Genomic DNA, 23,124 nt, shown 5'->3' with positions numbered 1-23,124 from the left:
TGAAAGTGATATTGTGGTTGTTTTCAAAAAACACCCTTATATTTTAGAGCTATATACTAAAATAATTTAAGAATAACATAACAGGATTTCTGAGATTTATATCAAAATAACTGGGCAGTTAGGGGGCAGTGGGGAATGAGATACATGAAACAAATTTCTCTATGAGCTGATAACTGCACGTATGTGATGTGTACATGAGGTTTGCTAAAACTATTCTTTTTTTTTTAGTATAATTTTGAAATTTTCTATAATAAAAAGTAAAGGAAAATAGAGAATTAAGACAATTTTTCTACTAAATGAAGAAGCAATAATTAAGCCAAAGTGTAAATAATATTATCACTATCGATGAGGGGGAAAAAAGAAGAGTTCATAAGAAGCAATTCTTCTTATGAAAGACATTTACCCACTTACCTTAATCCCTGCAAGGACAAGGTTCTTTGCTATAAAGGGAGGAAAAAACGAATAGCTTAATATTAGGAATTGTATATTAGATATGTCTTCATGGAGTCTGTTCATATCTCTGACTGAGTATTTTTAACTGTTTGACTACTTTTCTTGACTACAGTTCCTTAGAAAATACAGATGAACAAAAAGGAATAAAAATAAAATTTGATTTCCATAATCAAACCACACCGAGATATATAATCACTCTTAACATTTCAGCGTATACTTCCAGACATGCTGTTATGAATGTGTGTGTGCTCTCTACCATAATGAATTAATGGGTACAGAGCAACAGCTATTAACACCACCAAAAGAGAAGCAAGAGAGTCATAACTGGTTTCTCATGGAAGAACGTGAAGTAGCCTTGCCAGAAAGATAAATATCAAAACTGAATCTGATCAAGATTTTGGATCTAACTTCCTTTATAGAAAATAATACAAGAGAGAGGAATTAAGTTCTTTAAATTATGTTGCTCAAAAGCATCATATAAAATTATGAATAAAAATACTGCTTACCAATTTCCAAACCAAGACCGCCCATACCACTTAAGAAAACATGGGACTTGGCCATCTTCTGCATTGCTGTGTCTCCAAGAACATACCTCTGTCGACTACATGTAAAACATAACAAAAACAAATTATTTCACCAAAATTGTGTATCCTGTAATTACAGTTATTTGCAAACTAATATCCTGGCGGCTAGATTCTGCCCACAGACTTCTTTTGGATCACTTGCACAGTACTTAAAATTCCTCAATTAACTGCCAAATACATGACGTATTTTGAAAAATTAGATTTGGCACCATAATCCATATTCCTTCATGGCTACAGAGTTGAGGAGCAGCTGCCCTGTTCAGTGATGGAGGACTATGTGCTCTAGACTTGTCAAAGTTCCCATCCTTCTTCTCTCATTTATCACCTCTGTGGCCACTACAAGCATTTGAGTTTGTCACTTCCACTTGAAGCCTTTCACACGAAAAGGATTTATCAGGTAAAAAATTGTTTCCCTTCTTGGAATTTAGATGACATAAAGTTGAACAGTTTTCAAACATTACTTTAAATATAAAAGCTGACAAATTATATAAAGGACTTTATTAAGTCAGTCGTCCTAATAGTCACAAGCTAATAACAGAATGCTACTGTTGCTGCTATTTAGTCACTAACTTGTGTTTGACTCTTTGCGACCCTTTGGACTGTAGCCCCCCAGGCTCCTCTGTCCATGGTATTTTTCAGGCAAGAATACTGGAGTGGGTTGCCATTTCCTTTCCCAGGGGATCTTCCTGACCCAGGGACTGAACCCATCTCTCTGGCATTAGCAAGCAGATTCTTTATACCACTGAGCCACCTGGGAAGCCCCTAGTATCAAAATGGGAATTTCAAAAAATACACATTGGCAATTAAAAAAAAGTCAGATATAGTAATAAAGTCAATAGTAAGAGTTTATTTCAAAGAACACTGATAAACTATGTTATACTAGTTTCTGAAGATAGGAGCATGCCAATGGATTCTTACCAGAATCATTCTGAAAGATGAGTTCAGTATAAATAAATAATTCCAGAACCCTTTGGGTTAGAAGTATGTCTTTTGGAATTCACACACACACATATACACACATGCTGGCTTAAGGTATGTTTATTTAATATCTGTATTCAGCTACTGATATTCAATATAAATGCCTGAAAAGGGGTCACTTGTCCAATAAGAAGAAACTTTATAAACATAAGCTATTATTATTATTTCTATCCTTAACCCTACAATAAATAATAAAATCTACTAGACTTTTCTTTTGAAAAATTTATTTTATTGAAGTATAGTTAATTTACAATGTTAGTTTCTGCTATACTGCAAAGTGATTCAGTTATATATTCTTTTCCATTATGCTTTATTACAGGATACTGACTAGAGTTCCCCGTGCTCCACAGTATGAACCTGTGGTTTAACCATTCTGTATACAATAGTTTGCATCTGCTGATCCCAAACTTCCAATCCATCCCTTCATCACGATAATCATAGTCTGTTCTCTATTAGACTTTTTAAAAAGGTATTCACCATTTTTGCTTCAGAGATAAAACTGATTCATTTACTTATGAAATATTTATTGAACATCTACACAGTATATATGGAAAAGTATATTATAAAGTCTTACAACCCTTATTCCTGTACCCCAGTCAATAAGCAGCAGTTAGACCTGGACATGGGACAACAGACTGGTTCCAAATAGGAAAAGGAGTACGTCAAGGCTGTATACTGTCACCCTGCTTATGTAACTTATATGCAGAGTACATCATGAGAAACGCTGGGCTGGAGGAAGCACAAGCTGGAATCAAGATTGCTGGGAAAAATATCAATAACCTCAGATATGCAGATGACACCACCCTTATGGCAGAAAAGTCAAGAGGAATTAAAAAGCCTCTTGGTGAAAATGAAAGAAGAGAGTGAAAAAGTTGGCTTAAAGCTCAACATTTAGAAAACTAAGATCATGGCATCTGGTCCCATCACTTCATGGCAAATAGATGGGGAAACAGTGGAAACAGTGTCAGACTTTATTTTTCGGGACTCCAAATCACTGCAGATGGTGATTGCAGCCATGAAATTAAAAGACACTTACTCCTTGGAAGGAAAGTTATGACCTACCTAGACAGCATATTAAAAAGCAGAGACATTACTTTGCCAACAAAGGTCCGTCTAATCAAGCTATGGTTTTCCCAGTACTCATGTATGGATGTGAGAGTTGGACTATAAAGAAAGCTGAGCACCGAAGAATTGCTGCTTCTGAACTGTGGTCTTGGAGAACACTCTTGAGTGTCCCTTGGACTGCAAGGAAACCCAACCAGTCCAACCTAAAGGAGATCAGTCCTGGGTGTTCATTGGAAGGACTGACGATGAAGCTGAAACTCCCAATACTTTGGCCACCACATGCTAAGAGTTGACTCATTGGAAAAGACCCTGATGCTGGGAGGGATTGGGGGCAGGAGGAGAAGGGGACGACAGAGGATGAGATGGTTGGATGGCATCACCGACTCGATGGAGATGAGTTTGGGTAAACTCCGGGAGGCCGGGCGTGCTGCAATTCATGGGGTTGCAAAGAGGCAGACGCAACTGAGCGACTGAACTGAACTGAACTGAAACAATATATTTAAGGTTTGTCTGTTTTGGAACTTTATATAAACTGGGTCGTTTTGAATATTTATAAGAGTTATTCATATCAAGGTAGCTGCTTGTTTTCACTTCATATTGTATTCTATTGTATTATACTATTCTATTGTAATATACCATAATTAGCAATTCTACAGTTCTGGACAGTTACCAGTAAGACTATAAGTACACTTATATATGCCTCAAGATACACAGGTAGGAGTTTCTATAGCATATATTGAAGCAAGAAAATGCAAAGTTAACTATTAGATGATACCAACATAATTTCCAAAGTGGATGTATCAGTTGACATTCTGCTTGGCAGTGTATCAAAGTCCCCAGATTTTCACATCCTTAATGTGCTGAAACTCAATATGAAAATTCATTGTGAAACTCAATGTGAAAGTGCTGCACCCAATATGCCAGCAAATTTGGAAAACTCAGCAGTGGCCACAGGACTGGAAAAGGTCAATTTTCATTCCAATTCCAAAAAAGGCAATGCCAAAGAATGCTCAAACTACTGCACAATTGCACTCATCTCACACCCTAGCAAAGTAATGCTCAAAATTCTCCAAGCCAGGCTTCAACAGTACAAGAACCGTGAACTTCCAGATGTTCAAACTAGATTAGAAAAGACAGAGGAACCAGAGATCAAATTGCCAACATCCACTGGATCATAAAAAAAGCAAGAGAGTTCCAGAAAAACATCTGTTTCTGCTTTATTGACTATGTCAAAGTCTTTGACTGTGAGGATCACAACAAACTGTGGAAAATTCTTCAAGAGATGGGAATACCAGACCACCTGACCTGCCTCCTGAGAAATCAGTATGCAGGTCAAGAAACAACAGTTAGAACTGGACACGGAACAACAGACTGGTTCCAAATAGGGAAAGGAGTACATCAAGGCTGTAATATTGTCACCCTGCTTATTTAACTTATATACAGAGTACATCATGAAAAACGCTCGGCTGGATGAAGCACAAGCTGGAATCAAGATTGCCAGGAGAAACATCAGTAACCTCAGGTATGCAGATGACATCACTCATACGGCAGAAAGTGAAGAACTAGAGTCTTCTTGATGAAAGTGAAAGAGGAGAGTGAAAAAGTTGGCTTAAAACTCAACATTCAGAAAACTAAGATCATGGCATCTCTGGTCCCATCACTTCATGGCAAATAGATGAGAAAACAATGCAAACAGTGACAGACTACTTTTTATGGTTGCAAAATCACTGCAGATGGTGACTGCAGCCATGAAATTAAAAGACGTTAGTTTCGTGGGAGAAAGCTATGACCAACACAGACAGCAAATTGAAAAGCAGAGACATTACTTTGCTGACAAAGGTCCGTCTAGTCAAAGCTATGGTTTTTCCAGTAGTCATGTAGGGATGTGAGAGTTGGACTATAAAGAAAGCTGAGTGCCAAAGAATTGATGCTTTTGAACTGTGGTGCTGGAGAAAACTCTTAAGAGTCTCTTGGATAGCAAGGAGATCCAAGCAGTCCATCCTAAAGGAAATCAGTCCTGAATATTCATTGGAAGGACTGATGCTGAAGCTGAAACAAACTCCAATACTTTGGCCACCTGATGCAAAGAACTGACTCATTTGAAAAGACCCTGATGCTAAGAAAGATTGAGGGCGGGAGGCAAAGAGAAGGACAGAGGATGCGATGGCTGGATGGCATCACTGACTCAATGTATATGAGTTTGAGTAAGCTCCGGAAGTTGGTGATGGACAGGGAAGCCTGGCATGTTGCAGTCCACGGGGTCACGAGTCGGACACTACTGAGCTACTGAACTGAACTGAATGTGTTGAAAAAAGTTAACACAGCAAGCCTGATCTTTAGCTTGCTTTTGGGGCTAGCCTCTGGCTGCTGACTGTGAACTTGGCTTTTGAAATGTTTCCTATATTAATAATTCTTCTTCTCTTTTCCCTTGAGTTTCTTGAAACAAAAACTCCATTAGCTTTTAGATATTCTTTTCTAAAATACACATGCAAAACTTTAAATGATTTTAAAAAGCATCCCAAATTTTGATCCTTATGATTCTTTTTTGACTTATGGATTCACCTGAAGTGTATTTTTAAATTTCTAATTTTATGAGGAATTTTACAATTATTTTTTGTGTTGACTTCTAGCTTAAATGCCTTGTGAATAGACATCACAATCTACATAATTTCACACTTTAATCTGAGGATTTCTTTGGTCAATTTTACAAACGTTCCATTCTTGAGAGGAATGTGTACCCTACAGTTGCTAACATACAACATTCCTTACTTGTACGTCAAAGTAATCTTAATAGTCATGTGAATGAAATCTACACTTGTTCAGACTTTGTTTGCCTGTTTTCTTGATTACTAAAAGTAACATTTAAAAAATGCCCCGCTATGATTGCAGATTTGTCTGTTTTCCTTATGATCAGTACCTGAACATGCTAACATGTGAGAATAACAGCTAACACTCAGCGATTAATACGCACCACAGTTTTATTTGTATTAACTCATTAATCCTCAAAAAACTACAAAAATTCTATTATTATTCCCATTTTTACAGAGAGGAAAATCTAAGCACAGAGAAAGTAAGCAACTGATAAATAGTGGAAGCAAGATTCAGCCCAGGCAGTCTGGCCTTAGCATCCATATTCTTAACCACTATGCTACACTGAATGTAGATTAAGAAAGGCAAATCATTCTACAAGTCTTACAGGGAGGGAAAAAGAATCAGTTCCTGACCTAACTCTTCCATAACCCAATTCCCAAGCCCTAAGAACAGCCATCCTCAATTCTTTCAGTTATTTCTTCTAATATTTACCCCTTAAACTCTCAATAAACATGTCTGTACTTTATTTCTTGATTTTTCAGTTTTATCTATCTACTTCCAACTAAAAAGATGGCATGAATTTCAATTTTTGAATAAAATCCAGCCAAATCATTTTTCTGCTTTAAAAACTCTGGTTGTTTTGTATTTCCTTTATGATAAAGTCGAGACTCCACTAATCACAAAGCTGTTCATAATCTAGTCTCTGCTCAGCTCTCCAGTCTCATTTTTTGTCACTCTACCATCACACTCCATGTTCCAGGTGTACTAAAGGTTTTCAGTTCTCCAAACACGGTACACTCTCTTCAGCTGTTAAGACACTTTTCTGGAATATTCCTCTTCCCCAATATTTTATGCCTGAATAACTCCTTGTCCTCAGGTCTCAAACTGCATGTTACTTTCCCCATGATGCTTCCCCTGATGCCCCTAAGTTTCTTAAGACAGTGTTGGATCATCTTTCTGTGCATCGTAACACTACACATTCAATTTATTATAACAATTATCACATGTATTTTCACTGTTTATTTGCCTATTTTTCCTAGGAGACTATAGATTCCTTAAGACAGAGCCTGCCTTATTTGCTACTGCATCCCCAGTGACTAACAGGACCTGGCACATAACAGACACACAAAACCTGTTTGCTGAATTAATGAAAGAAATGAACTGGCAGCAAGAACAACACTTTTATGCTCTACTAAGCAGAGGGCATGAATTCTTTTTTTGTGTTCACAGTCACAAGAACTGAATTAAAAAAATATGTTTTTCACACTTGTCTTCATCAATTATTTTTAAGATTACTTAGGCAAATAATGAAACCAAGACATAAACATGGTTACAAATAACACAGAACATCCAGACAAAGGAAAAAAATTAAAATATATGAGCTAAGGTTGTCCAAAGGATCATAAAATCTCAAATTCTCAACAGGCAACTAAATTACCTGCCTTCTCAATGTTTGGCTACCAAGGGGAAGGATACTAAGTAAATGCCTACTGTGTGTTAGTTAAACTGGCAACCCACTCCAGTATTCTTGCCTGGAGAATCTCATGGATGGAGAAGCCTGGTGGTCTACAGTCCACGGGGTCGCAAAGAGTCGGACACGACTGAGCGACTTCACCTTCACTTCACTTCACTCTGCAGTTGACACTTAAATCCTATGAGGTGGGTTTTAAAGAGCTGAGAGTGTAACTTCAAGCCCACCATTGTTATACTAGAGCTGACTGTATTAAGTGGACATGCATATATCAGTAACTGTATCAGGAAAGAAAGAAATTTTCAAGGCTACCTACTCAACTTTTAGAGAGCCCTATTTATTAAAGATTCTACGTTTTACAAAGGTACTATATACCCCTGTAGTTTTCACCACTAGTCCTGATTTTACCTCCTCGGGGTCATAGGAAACTTGTCTAATCCCTCTTCAATGTGACAGCCCTCCAAACATTTGAAGATGGTATTCAGGTTCCACAGTCTTCTTTCTCCAAGCTAAACATTTCTAGTTCCTTAAACAATTTCAAACATGACAGAATTTTGAGACCCCATCTACACTCTAATCACTTTCTTTTGGATGCACTTCAGTTACCTTCAGACATTCATAGACTTATTAAAATATCTGTTTCAAGCCAAGCACTGGCACTGTATGGGGATCACAATAGCAACAACATCATGAGGCAATGTGAGGATTAAATTAAATAAGATAAGTAAAATACCTAGCAGGATGCCTGTGATGCTATTGGGAGAGAGGAATAATCAAATAATCCACTATTAAGTACTACATACAGAAGTACCAGAAACTAAGGGAACCTGAAAGAATCGGAAGTGATTATCTCTATCAGTGGAGGCCATGGAAAATTTCACAAATGAGGTTCATCCAAGTTGAAATCTGAAGATTTGAGTTAAAAATTAATCAAAGAAGGAAAGGCATTCTATGCTAGGAAAAAGAAAAGCATGAAAAAGAATGACAGACAAGAGATACATGGTATACACATAAAACTTCCACTTCTGGCCTTAGTTAAATAAGGGGGAACAGATTTATCCTCTTCCTGCCTTCAGTTCAGTTCAGTTCAGTCGCTCAGTTGTGTGCAACTCTTTGCGACCCCGTAAACCGCAGCACGTCAGGCCTTCCTGTCCATCACCAACTCCCGGGGTCCACCCAAACCCATGTCCATTGAGTCTTAAAGAACTGAAAATGGACAATATAAATGAAACAATTGGGACACTGGACAATAGGCAGCTCAGGACAATAATCTCAGAGAAGAAAAACAGTTCAGGTGAGCTTTATGACTGCCATAGCCACGGCCCCGAGTTTCCAGAAGGCAGAGCAGGAAGGGAAACTCGAAAAGAGCATGGTGGTCTTCTCAGACTGCAGAGAACAGGGTGTGAATTCAAGGCTAGAGTTTGTGAGCAGATGCAGACAGGACGCCAGACAGGCTGTTTTCACTTCTTCAGCCAAGTTGGGGGAGGAAACCACCTCAAGGGGAAGAACCAGAAGAAAAGTCCCAGTGAAACAATCACTGTTTAAACGGGGCCAGACAGTCTGTGTTCCTCTTCAGTCAAATGGAAAATCTTTTAACACGGACAGCGCTGGATAAAATAGAAAAGAGCATTACATCAGTACTGGGGGGAAGTAGCCTCAAAATTGAGTCTCCTCTGGCCTTATCTAGCAAAGCTTAAAAGTAAGCCTTGAAAAAAAACTTGTTTTCAAGTAATTTAACTGTGTCCCTGAAAAAGCTCAAGAATATTTAAAGGAATTCAAGATAATTCAGCACCCAAAAAGGTAAAATTCATAATGTCTAACATACACTTAAAAAAAAAAAAAAACAAAAAAAAAACTAGATATGCAAAAAAAAAAAAATACTAAATATGCAAAAAAGCAAGAAATACAACTCTAGACAGAAAAATCAATAGAAGAGACTTAGAAATGACATATGATAGAATGTGTGGACAAAGACTAAAACAGTTAAAAATATAATTCATATGCTCAAGAAGCAGAAAAACTTCCAGAGATGAAAACTGTAAAAAGTAAGATGAAAAACACTTTGAGTGGAATTAACAACAGATTCAACACTGCAGAAGTGAACCTGAAGACACAGCAACAGACTTTACAAAATGAAAAACAGAAAATAAAAAAACTGGGGGATAAAAATCCCCCCAAATCAAAAAAGCTTAAGTGAGTTGTGGGACAACTTCACTTGGTCCATGTGAAACTGAGGTCCCTGAAAGAGACTGGAGAAAAGGGGAGAGAAAAATATACCTGAAGAACTAAGCAGTTAAAATTTTTCTAGGAGCACAATAAACTCACAGACCATGATGCAAATAAAGAACAAAACGTAAAAAGAAAACTACACTAAGGGATATCGTAATTGTTTAAAACCAGGGATGAAGAGAAAATATTAAAAATAATCAGAGAAAACAGATCATGCAATTTACAGAGGAAAGAATGACAACTGACTTTCTCCCAGGAAGCAGTACAAACTGGATGACAATGGCACATTTTTAAAACATTGAAAGAAAGACACTGTCAACCTAAATTTCTATACTCAATTTCAAAAAAAGGAAGTAAAGACTTCATCAGACATATAACAGCTGAAAGAACTCATTGCAGCACTTTCACTGTAAGAAATGTCAAAATAAATCCTTAGGCAGAAATAAACGATATTAGATGGAAATCTTAATTTACACAAAGGAATAGAGAACATCAGAAATGACAAAATCCTTTTTTCTTTATTTTTAAAATCTCTTTTAAAGATAATTGACTGGTTAAGTCAAAAACAATAATGTATTGTGAGTTTATAACATTATGTAAAAGTAAAATTTTAAGACATTGATAACTCAAATCCTGGAAAAAGAGAAACAGAACACTGTTGTAACTTTCTTATACCATACAGGAAGTGATGCTAGATCTGAATACACACTGTAAAGATTTACACTATAAACCAAAAAGTAACCACTTTCCGTCTAGTCAAAGCTATGGTTTTTCCAGTAGTCATGTATGGATGGACTATAAAGAAAGCTAGAGCACCGAAGAATTGATGCTTTTGAACTGTGGTGTTGGAGAAGACTCTTCAGAGTCCCTTGGACTGCAAGGAGATCAAACCAGTCAATCCTGAAGAAAATCAGTCCTGAATATTCACTGGAAGGACTGATGTTTAAGCTGAAACTCCAATACTTTGGCCACCTCATGCAACGAGTTGACTCATTGGAAAAGACCCTGATACTGGGAAAGATTGAAGGGAGGAGGAGACGGTTGGATGGCATCACTGACTCAATGCACATGAGTTTCAGCAGACTCTGGGAATGGGTGATGGACAGGGAAGCCTGGCATGCTGTAGTCCATGGGGTCACAGAGTCGGGCACAGCTGAGAGACTGAACTGAATCACTAAACAAAGCAAAAGAAAGTACAGCTGACTCTCAAACATAGGTTTGAACTATGTGGGTCCACTTATATGTGGATTTTTTTTTTCCAAAAAATATACAGTCAGCCCTCCATATTTACATCCAAGGATATGGATGCTAGCGAAAGTCACTCAGTTGTCCAACTCTTTGTGATCTCATGGACTATAGTGTCCATGGAATTCTCCAGGCCAGAATACTGGAGTGGGTAGCCTTTCTCTTCTCCAGGGGATCTTCCCAACCCAGGGATCAAACCCAGGTCTCCCACACTGCAGGCGAACTCTTTACCAGCTGAGCCACAGGGAAGCCCAAGAACACAGACAGCCAAATGTATTCATTATATCATACCACTTGATGCAAAAGGTTTGAGTATTCACGTATTTTCATATACATGGAGGCTCCTGGAACAGATACCCCATGGATACTAAGAGACAAGATGTTACAACTGCAACATGTCAGTAAAGATAAAATATAATTTAAATGCTCAATTATTCAACAAAAAGAGAGAGACAGAAAAGGAATACCAGTAACAGACAGATTAGGCAATTAGAAGACAAACAGCAGAAATAGTATCAACAGAACTTCCTTGGTGGTCCAGTGGTTAAGACTCTGCACTTCTGCTGCGGGGAAAGAGTTGGGGAACTAAGGTCTCGCATGTCACATGTTAAATATACATGGTGCAAACATGCCTCTAAAAGAGTGTCACACTGAATAAAGAGAAAAACCCAACTATATTCTATCTACAAGGAGGCCCACTTAAATATATACAAAAAAGGAAAGTAAAAGGGTGGAAAAAGACATCATGATACCAATATCAAGGGAAAAGCAGATTATTTCAATATCAGACAAATAGATTTCAGAGCAAACAAAACTACCAGGATAAAGAGGCCACTTCATAATGATAAAAGGGTCAGTACATCAAGAGGACATAACAATTCTAAATGTGTATGCACTACTAACACAGCTGCAAACTATGTGACGCAAAAACTGGTAGAACTGAAGTATGAAACACACAAACAGGAAATTATGGACAACATCCATCTCCTAACAATTGGTATAAAGAATACACAGAAAATCAGTAATATTTCAGAACAGTTGAACAACACTATTAATCAATTTGATCTAACTGACACTGATAGGACAATCCAGTAAATAACAGACTACACATTCTTTCCAAATGTACACAGAACATTGACCAAGATAGACCAAATTCTCCACTAAAAAAAACTTTAAGAAATTTAAGTCACACAAAGTATGTTTCCTGATAACACTGGAATGATTAGAGATCGACAACAGAAAGATCTCTGAAAAAAAATTCTTTAATATCTGGAAACTAAATAAGACACTTAAGGTCTCAAAAATCAATGATCTCAACTCCCACTTTAAGAAATAAGAAAAAGATCAAATTAAATTAAAAATAAGCAGGAAAAAAACCCTTTAAAGCACAGAAACTATTGAAATACAAAATAAAAAATATTTTAAAAATCAATTTAACTGCTGGCTCTTTGAGAAGAAAATAAAATGGACAAATCTCTGGTTAGAATAATCAGGATTAAAAGAGAAGACAGAATTATCTTCTCTTACCATTATCTGATAATTATCCTGATGAGCAGGGAATATTGTTCAGATTCTGTAGACACTAAAAAAGGATATTCAGGGAATATTACAAACCACTTCATGTCACTAAATTCAACCAATGAGACAAATGAACATACTCTTTGAAAGACACAAACTATTAAAGCTCACTCAAAAAGAAACATATCATCTGAATATCCCAGTATCTATTAGCTATTTAATATGTATTTATTGTTTAAAACTTTCCCACAAAGAAAACTCCAAATACAGCTTCCTTGTGAATTCTACCAAAAATCTGAGAAAAAATAATATTGACTCTACACAAACTTTCTAGAAATCTGAAGAAAAAACAATTCTCAGCTTATTCTGTGAGGTCAGCATCACTCTGATACCAAAACCAGGCAAAATCATTCAGTTAAAAAAATACTCAAACCAATATCCCTCATGTAACATGGATGCAAAAATTCTTAACAGAAATTTCTGTAAAAATACATCATGTGAGATTAATCCCAGAAACAGAATGCAAGGGTGGTATAATACTCTAAATGACAGCACTGTAATTCATAACATTAAAAGACTACAGTGGAAAAGCCATATAATCACTTCCATGAATACAGAAAAAGTGTTTGACAATTACAATACTCCATTTCTGATTTAAAAAAACAACAAAACTCTAAGCAAACTAGTGACAGAAGGGCACTTCCTCAACCTAATAAAGGGTAACTACGAAAAACCCACAGCTAACATCATACTCCACTATGGAGAGATGAATGTTTTCCATCAATGATTGTCAGGAAGAAAGAGAGGTTGCCTGTCTTTATCTCTTCAACTCTACACTGTATTGGAGGTTCTGGCCATAGTAATAAAGTTAAGACAGAAAAACAAAAGGCACTCAGATTGAAAAGGAGGAAAGAAAATGTCTTTATTTTCAAACAACATGACTATCTAGAAAATTCTATGGAATTTACAAAAAATTTTACTAGAACTAATAAGTGAAAGATCCACAGAGACATGGTTTTTCCAATAGTCATGCATGGATGTGAGAGCTGGACCATAAAGATGGCTGAGCACCGAAGAATTGATGTTTTAGAATTGTGGTGCTGGAGAAGACTCTTGAGAGTCCCTTGGACTGCAAGGAGATTAAAGTAGCCAATCTTAAAGGACCTGAATAGTCATTGGAAGGGCTGTTGCTGAAGTTCCAATACTTGGCCACCTGATGTGAAGAACTGACTCCTTGGAAAAGACCCTGATGTTAGGAAAGACTGAAGGCAAAAGGAGAAAGGGATGGGAGAGGATGAGACAGATATCATCACTGACTCAATGGATATGAATTTGAGCAAACTCTGGGAGATAGTTGAAAGACAAGGGAGCCTGTTGTGCTACAGTCTATGGGTTCAAAATGAGTTGGACACCACTTTAATATGGTATATCTGTCAATATTGCTGTACTCTCTTTAGTAATGTTATATGGTTACCAGTGCAAAGATCTTGCATAACTTTTGTCAAATCTTTCTATTTTTTATACTATTGTAAATGGTAATTTTTAAGTTTCAGTTTTCAGGTATTCATTACTCTTAAATTGGAGCACAACTGATTTTTGCACATTTACTTCTTATCTTACAATCTTGCTAATCTGACTGACTGCTGTTGTTCAGTCTGAGTTGTGTCCTACACAACTATATAACATTACTAAAGAAAGTACAGCAATACTGACAGGTATACCATATTAATTAAAGTTCAATAGTTAAAACATCAGTATTCCCAAAATTGCATATAAAGTATGACAGCCTTATTTGTAATAGCCAAAACCTGGAAATAACCCAAAAGTCCATTACAATTATTAAGTGATTAAATTAATTGTGAAAGTGAAAGTTGCTAAGTTGAGTCTGACTCTTTGTGACCCCATGAACTATACAGTCCATGGAATTCTCCAGGCCAGAATACTGGAGTGGGTAGCCATTCCCTTCTCCAGGGGATGTTCCCAATCCAGGGATCGAACCCAGGTCTCCTGCATTGCGGGTGGATTTTTTACCAGTTGAGCCACCAGTGAAGCCTATATTTGTACAATTACAAATACTGTACAACTTTGTAAGCCTATATTTGTACAACTGCAAAAATTACAGGGAAGCCACTAAACTGTAGTATAGCCATAAAATAGAAAACAACTCAGCAATAAAAAGGAACAAATAACTGATACAACATCATATATGAATCTCAAACTCATTACACCGAGTGAAAAAAACCAAACTTCCCAAAGGTGTACATACTGTCTGATTCCATTTGTACACAATTCTAGAAAATGAAAACTATTCTACAGTACAAAAAGCAGATGAGTGTGCCTGGGGAAAATGGCAGCTGGAGAGAGAAGAGAGGAAGGAATTACCAAGTGGCACAGAGAAAATGTTTAGTTGTGACTGAGTTATCTAAACTGTGGTGATGATATCATGAGTATATACACATGTCAAAACATATCAATTTGTACACTTTAAATATGCATGATCTACTTTACATTAATTTATATCTCAATGAAACTGTGGGAAAATATGTATTTATGATGGGAGATACTCTTTCATGGGTCTCTCAACTCCAAGATGTCTCTCTAGATATGCCTAGAAGGCAATGTCTTGACTGCTCTTTACTTGGCCTTTTCTCAGGGTTGTATTTAACTCTGAGATATGAGATGGGGCTTGAGAGCAAGGAGAACAAATATCATGATAATGCCCATGCTCTTTGCTGTATCATTAGTAGCGAAACACTTTGTCTCTGATCCAGATGTTTCACATTTTCTGTTAGCATCCACTAAACAATAATAGGCTAGCTTATAGCTTATAAGTGGGACAAAATCAAATCCTAGATCTTGACAATATTAATATAAATTTTGACAAAGATAAACAACAGGATGTCAGACGGTAAAGGGGCGAGAAGTGAATGGAAGCTAAAAACAAAGACAGGATCATAACTAATGGCAAACTAAAAGTTATTGAACTCACAGGTACCATTCTTCATGATTAATTTTCAATCTGTGCACATTTTCTCATTAATGATGTTGAATAAATGAGTGGATGAAAAAAATGAATAAATGAAAGAAATGATGACACTTAAAAGGTTAAGTAACCTAATATACACTTACAAACAATGGAGAATGATTCAAATTCAGATCTAACACCAAAGTTCAAACTCTTGCCGCTGCTACACTATATCCAAAAAGGGCTTAAATGTATATTATACTATTTAGTTTCATCAGTGTAGATTACAGGGAATCATTTAAGGATTTTAAGCTAAGAGGCCACGGACTGTGAGGTAAGTGCCAAAAATACGACTTTGAACAACTTATGAAAGATGGATTAGAAACAAGAATAGTTCTAAAGAGATTGCATATGAGAAAATTATAATAGTTCAACTGAGAAATTCCAAAGCAGGGAGAGAAAATGAAAAAAATTGGAATTAAGAGTTGCTTAAAAGGAACTGAAAGGATTTAAAGAATTGAATTTGAAAGATGATAAATAAGGAAAGATCTAGGATGACACCAATGTTTCTAGCTTAGGTTACTGAATAGGTCTGACACACCGCTTAACTAAGCTTGGGAATGGGAAGAGAGAAGGAAAAGCGTTCCAGTAGTGTTAAGAGACATTTCACGCTGAAAATTATTTTATATTAATAGTTTTTTCATGAAATCTTTAAGGCTAAGATATTATTTTTAAGAGGTATCATTCTTCTCATTTACACATGAGAAGTATGAGAAGTAGAAAGATTAAATAACTAGTTTTGGTTCATATAAATGTCAGGATTGGATGTGAACATTCTCTTCTAAAGTCAAAGACCTTGTCCACGTCTCTCTACACAGTGTTTCTCAAAAAGCAGATATTCTAACACAACACTGTAAATCAAATATATGTCCTTTTTTTTTTTTAAAAAAGGAGCTATCTATTGAACATTTGCCTGGTTTACATCTAAAGAATCTTGTATGCCTTTTAAAAAGAAGGTACTCAACTTGGAAAAAGAAAGCTGAAGAAAGAGACTCAAGCATCCCTAGCTTAAAGAAATAGCTAAAATCGTGGAAATGGACATGAACCAAAGAAATGAACTGAGAGAAAAATCCTAAAGTTGGAACCTGGTTTACATAAAAGCAAGAGCAGACTAAGAGAAGTCTGAGAAATCTGAGGAATACAAGCAAATCCAAGAAGACTGTTATCTCGAAAGTCAGAGGAACTTCCTCTAGTATTCCACTAGAATATGCACAGTTATTGATACTACTATGATTGTACTAATCCAGAACCTAAGAATGCCCTGATGCTGCTCTTATATTCACCCCTTTTTCGTATAGTGATCTCTTCATAGGAACCTATATAGAAGAAACATTAAAAAGAGAGAGAGAGAGAGAGAGAGACGGCAAAGTACAGCAAAGTAATAATTTTATCATTATCTGAATTAGTTTTAATTTCCTCCAATGGTGTTCTCTGGTGTCTCAGATGGTAAAGAATCTGCCTGCAATGCGGAAGACCTGACCCTGGGTCAGGAAGATACCCTGAAAAAGGGAATGGCAACCTAATCCAGTGTTCTTGCCTGGAGAACATAGACAGAGGAGCCTGGCAGGCTACAGTCCATGGTGTCACACAGTCGGAAATTACTGAGTGAATAACACATACATACATACCTCCAATGGAGGATCCTTTGGTAAAAGCAAAGTTAGAAAACCAAGGTCTGAGTACTAAATTGGGATTCATTATCTTTAGATAAATTGCTGGATTAGCAGGCTCAGGCATATCTTCAGAGAAAAGGAAATGGGCAAATCTATAGAACTGGCTCAAGTCTGTCTAACTTATCTGACAATGTGCTGATAATAAAGATAGAAAACTAAATAGAGATGTGGCTAAGAATGCTGTCAGAAGTGCTCCTCCAGCCCGCCAAAAATCTTTAGATTCTGAGAATAATTGCAGGTTTAGTCGATGAGAAACTATGAGGTGATTTAAGATTGAGTAATAAAAAAAAAGTGAAATATATTTAGCAAGACACTTTGTTAAAGTAGGTATTGAAACTGCCCTAAAAATATTTTCTACTTAAATATATATATTGGGGTGGGCAAAAGGTTCCTTCTATTTTTTTTTTTTCCTGTGATTGCAAATGGGCTTTTATTTATTTTTTTTAATTTATTCTTATATTTTTGCTTTCAGTAAATTTTTATTTTTTATTTTTTTCCCCAATTATTTTTATTAGTTGGAGGCTAATTACTTTACAATATTGTAGTGGTTTTTGCCATACATTGACATGAATCAGCCATGGATTTACATGTGTTCCCCATCCTGAACCCCGCTCCCACCTCCCGCTTTTATTTTTAAGTAAAAATAAAAGATATACTTTTCATTTTCACTTAAAAGGCTGAAGGAACTTTATTGAACAATGTATTCACCGTTTTGTTCCACTACCTTCTGCCATTTTTCAGGCAACTTCATAATTCTATGTTCCCAAAATTTTTTATCTTTTTGAGCAAAGAACTGTTCCAGGCGCCTTTTACAGTCTCCAGGGAACAGAACAAACAGTACTTGTTGGAGCTGTTTCATTTTCCAGAAGGACCTTATAATAGAGGACTCCCTTCCAACCCCAGGGCTTCCCTGGTGGCTCAGACAGTGAAGAATCTCCCCGCAATGCAGGAGACCCAGGTTCATTCCCCGTGTTGGGAGGATCCCCTGGAGAAGGGCATGGTTACCCACTCCAGTATTCTTGCCTGGGAAAACCCATGGACAGAGGAGCCTGGTGGGCTACAGGCCATGGGGCCACAGAATCAGACACAACTGAGTGACTAGCACTTTCACTTTCCAACACTATCACATACACACCATCACCTTCTCTGGATGAAGAATGGCCTTTGGTGTGGCTGGTGGTAGTTCATTTCACTGCCTCAAAATCTCTTTCATTCCACATTACTGTACAGTATCTACTTTTCATCACTCATCACAATTTGTTTTAAAAACAGAATGTTTTCATTACAGATTTGCATGCAGAAATGTAATCAAGAAGGTTTTTTTTTCCTGCTTAACTTATGTGGAACCCAAACATCAATGCAATTAACATAACCACGCTGGTACAAATGATTTTTAACACTTGATTTGGATATTTTGAGTATGTCACCTATCTCCTGTATGATATAATGTTGATTGTTCTGAATTAATGTCTTGATTTGATTGCCAGCAACTTCATCCGGTCTACCAGACGGTAGAACATCATCCAACAAGAAATCTCCAGCATGAAGCTTCCCAAATCACTTCTGACATGTTCAATCAGTCACAGCACCTTCTGCATACACTGTACCAAATCTATTCTTTTCTTTTTTTTTGCATTTCAGTTGCATTTTTACCTTTCTTGAACTAATAAAGCATAATACACCAAAAATGCTTTCTTCCAGGTTCAATATTGAAATGGCTATACAAAAATTTAACAATTTTGACAAGTGACAGCTGTCATAATACCACCTAATAAAACTGTTTTGAATGAACTTAAAGATAACTAAGCACTACTAGAGCCACCTTACAAAAAAAAAAAACCAAATCTTTTGGCCAACCCAATATAATTATAGCTAGGAGATCATATGGTAAAACAGTTTTCACATAAGTAAAATCAAATTAGTCTTTATCTCTTCTTCCAAGGGTATAGGACTAAATAGGACTTGAAATCAACATATCAGCTCCTCCCAAGCTGCTCAAAATTGACTCTGCATCCCACATAAGAACATATAAAAAGAAATCCAAAATACATAAAAAGCCTATTGTTCCAAATTCTACCTACATAAAATCTATTTTTTCATGATTACATATAGAGAAAAATCTAAAAACTTTTAAATGGAGATTATACTATCTTCCATGCAAACATCTCAAAGTACTTAAGAAATTTACTAGAAATGACAGCAATTTATGTGTTTTTAAATTTATGTGAAGCAATTTATGTGAAGTGAAGTTGCTCAGCTGTGTCATCGTGTCCAACTCTTTGTGAACCCATGGACTGTAGCCCACCAGGCTCCTCCATACATGGAATTTTCCAGGCAAGAGTACTGGAGTGGGTTGCCATTTCCCTCTCCAGGGGATTTTCCTAGCTCAGGTATCGAACCCAGATCTCCCACATTGCAGGCAAGACGCTTTACTGTCTGAGCCACCAGGGAAGCCCTATGTGTTTTTAAGTTCTCTTTAATTTTGAAAAAGGTATCCTGACTTCATGAAAAAATATGGTAAAAAAAAAAAGTCCCACTAAATTCCATTCAAACCACAGTTCTTCAATCACTTCTCCACTGTCTATGCGGTGCAAACATGCAATGCTGTTAATGAGCTTACACTGAAGTAAACATATTCTCTAGATGCTACTGTATCACTAACTAAAGTGAAATGAATTATCTCTCATGAGACTCACTCCTGCAGTTATCAGGAAATTAAGTATGTATTCCTGTCCAGAAACAAGAGGTATATTTGGTAGTGGATAGCAAAATCATTCTTAGTCAACTAAACCTAAAGCAACCAAGATTTAAATATTATTCAAGCTTTCAGCCTACAGTAAAAGAAAGAAAGAATCCTAATTTTTACTTGAGCAGAACTCTTAAAATACATTTTACAAAATTCTGCAAAGGCCTAATGGTGTCTTCGAATAGACTATACTCCATTACTGGAGAACAACGAATGGGAAAAACATCTGCTTCCATGAGGTTCTTACCTGTATAATGCATCATCAATCTCCACAGATTCTGTTGGCATGATGGAGAAATTTATATTTGCACTGAAAAAAGAAAACATAAGGTCAAGTATAGGTATTCAATATTCATATTTTATAATGTAAAATTCAACAACACATGATATCAGATTCACCAGTTACTAAAACAGATTTTACAAACCAGACATATGTTTTATTATTTACCACTTTATTTAGATTTTAAAAATCGGTCAAAATTAAATTCACTCACTGCTTGCTTTGTGTATAAATTAGAGCCCACGGTTGTTTTATTCTCAGGTGTTATCATTGCTGTAATTGCTATAAATATCATTGCTATAATATATATTCTGATGGATTTATATTTTAGCAATACTGAGTGGCCCATAAACCTTCTATAATATACATACCCAGAATTTACCATATAATGATGATATCTAGGGCTTCCCTGGTAGCTCAGCTGATAAAGAATCTACCTGCAATGCAGGAGACCCCAGCTTGATTCCTGGGTCAGGAACACCCCCTGGGGAAAGGATAGGCTACCCACTCCAGTCTTCTTGGGTTTCTCTGGTGGCTCAGACGGTAAAGAATCTGCCTGCAATGAGGGAGACCTGGGTTCGATCCCTGGTTGGGAAGATACTCTGGAAAAGGGAACAACTACCCACTCGAGCAGTCAAGCAAGGCAAACTAATAATAGTTTAGCCATAAAACAAAGTCAAGGAATTTAGTTGTCTTGCAGATGCTAACATCCCCACCAAGCAGAAGTTAACTGACCAGCAGCAGGTAGACCTCAGATCAGTTGGAACCAGAGACTGATGACTGAGGTTCCAAAACACTACCCTGTTATCTCACCATCAAGTAATCAGAGAACTGAGCATGGATCACATACCCTATGACCCTCTCCCTCAGACTGTCTTTAAAAACCCTTCCCTGAAAGCCAATGGGGGAGTTTTTGTCTTTGGAGCATGAGCTGCCGGTTTTCTTTCCTAAATCCTGCAATAAACTGTACTTTTCTTCACTACAACCTGGTGTCAGTAGATTGGCTTTGCTGCACATTCAGTGAGTGGACCTAAGTTTGGTAACACAATCAACTAAATGGTCTCCTGCTCAGGTGGTTCCCTGCTGTATTTTTTTCAAATCACATATCCTTAACTATTCATCATCTGCCTTCCTCTATAGAATGTATGCTCCATTAGGAATTTACTACTATTTTTCAAATCCCTAAACAGTGCCTGACATTTAATAACAAGAACAAACATTGTGTCACACTGTTTTAAGTGTTTACTAACAGTTAACCCTTTCAACAACTTAATGAGATAGACACTATTACTATACCCATTGAACAAAGGAAAAAACCTGAGACACATAATTTAAATAACCTGCCCAAGGTCAAGGAGCAGGTAAATGGAAAGCCCTAAAACTAATCAGTCTGGTTCCTTACAACCACACTATATTGTCTACTACCTCTCACAGTTTCCAAGGTGGCTCAGTGGTCAAGAATCCGCCTGCCAATGAAGGAGACACAGGTTCCATCCCTGGGTCTGGAAGACCTCGTGGGAGTAGGAAACGGCAACCTGCTCCAGTATTCTTGCCTGGACAATCCCACGGACTGGCAGGTTATATAGTTCATGGGTTCAGTTGGAGATTGAATGAACACACACACACACACACACACACACACACACACACACACACACACACACACACCTCTCATAGTAGGCATGAAGAAAGCACTAAAAAAAAAAATCTGTTAAAGGAATTTTAAAAATTAAAAAACTGTGATGTTGGAAAAGTCTCTTGGGAGTCTCTTGGACTGCAAAGATCAAACCAGTCAATCCAAAAGGAAATCAACCCTGAATATTCATTGGAAGGACTGATGCTGAAGCTAAAGCTCCAGTACTTTGGCCACCTGATGTGAAGAGCCAACTCATAGACCCTGACACTGGGAAAGATTGAAGGCAGGAGGAGAAAGGGACCAGAGGATGAGATGGCTGGATGGCATCACCGATTGGATGGACATGAGTTTGAGCAAGCTCCAGGAGTTGGTGATGGACAGGAAAGCCTGGCATGCTGCAGTCCATACTGTCGCAAAGAGTCAGACACGACTGAGCAACTGACCTGAACTGAAACATACTGGTGTGACAAGATAGAGTGATATATCAATTACTGCAGCTCATTTCAATTTTTTCACAGTGTGGCATAGAAAGAAAAATGATAATTGGGAAACATAGATGGTTCATGGGCAGAGGGAACCGCCAGGACAATTTGAGCCTGAGCTAAAATCAATACCATCTTTGGCAAAAGTGTATTCATTCTAGGTTTTGGGAAGCTCTATGTATCAGTTACAGGATTCTAAAAACAACGTGATAACAAAAAATTCAGTTTTAGAATCCAATTTTCTAGGCCTGGTATATTGATATATAGGCAAAGAATTTGAAAACATATGATCAAAAATATTATTATTTCTTTTATCATTGAGTAGATAATCAAGTGATATCACCTTCCAGCTAACTAATAAAAGCACATACACAATATACCCTGGCACTCTAACAAAACACAAAACTCAAGAAAAAGTCTTGTTACAACTTTCCTACTTTCTATACACTTTCTATAGCTATCTTCCTTGCATGGAGAGCAACAGTCTAAGATGGTAAAGCTCTTAAGTAAAAATGAGAAGAGCTACATTCTAACTAGTACTGTCATGTAATGATTATGACTGAAATCCACTTTTCAGAAGTTCTGCCTTACTGGAATCTTTCAAATATCATTCTTCTTATAAGGTCTTAAATGGCAAACGAAAATGCTTTAAATAAGAGGAGGTTTTATTTGTATTACATAATATCTCCCACCTAAGTCTGGCAGTGGTGGCAATGGCAGGCAATACCATGGTATCAACGCATCCTTTCAGTCTAAGGCTGGTGAAAAAGCTATAGACTTGTGAACATTCATATTAGCTCAAAATCAAATATCCACCACTTCTATCTTCGGCACATTGTATTCTGGTGGTGGGCAGAATTTAACTATCCGCTTTATTAATTATGAAATGACAAACAGGAACTACACGAACGTTTCCCCTCTATTTCTG

The 23,124-nt window shown here is 36.9% G+C and overlaps 1 protein-coding gene across 1 annotated transcript in view; it reads right to left on the bottom strand.

Annotated features, from left to right (window-relative positions):
* UBA6 (ubiquitin like modifier activating enzyme 6) overlaps positions 1–23,124 on the bottom strand; it is an 81,966-nt gene that overhangs the window by 58,125 nt on the left and 717 nt on the right. The window contains exons 2-4 of the mRNA XM_065914662.1: positions 20,046–20,108; positions 960–1,054; positions 412–440 (exon numbers count right to left, since the gene is read on the bottom strand). Of these exons, the coding sequence (XP_065770734.1) occupies positions 412–440; positions 960–1,054; positions 20,046–20,108 (187 nt within the window). The remainder of the gene's footprint in view (positions 1–411; positions 441–959; positions 1,055–20,045; positions 20,109–23,124) is intronic.

Source organism: Muntiacus reevesi, chromosome 22 (assembly GCF_963930625.1).
Source record: "Muntiacus reevesi chromosome 22, mMunRee1.1, whole genome shotgun sequence".
NCBI classification, from domain to species: domain Eukaryota; kingdom Metazoa; phylum Chordata; class Mammalia; order Artiodactyla; family Cervidae; genus Muntiacus; species Muntiacus reevesi.
This window is presented reverse-complemented; position numbering and strand designations above follow the sequence as displayed.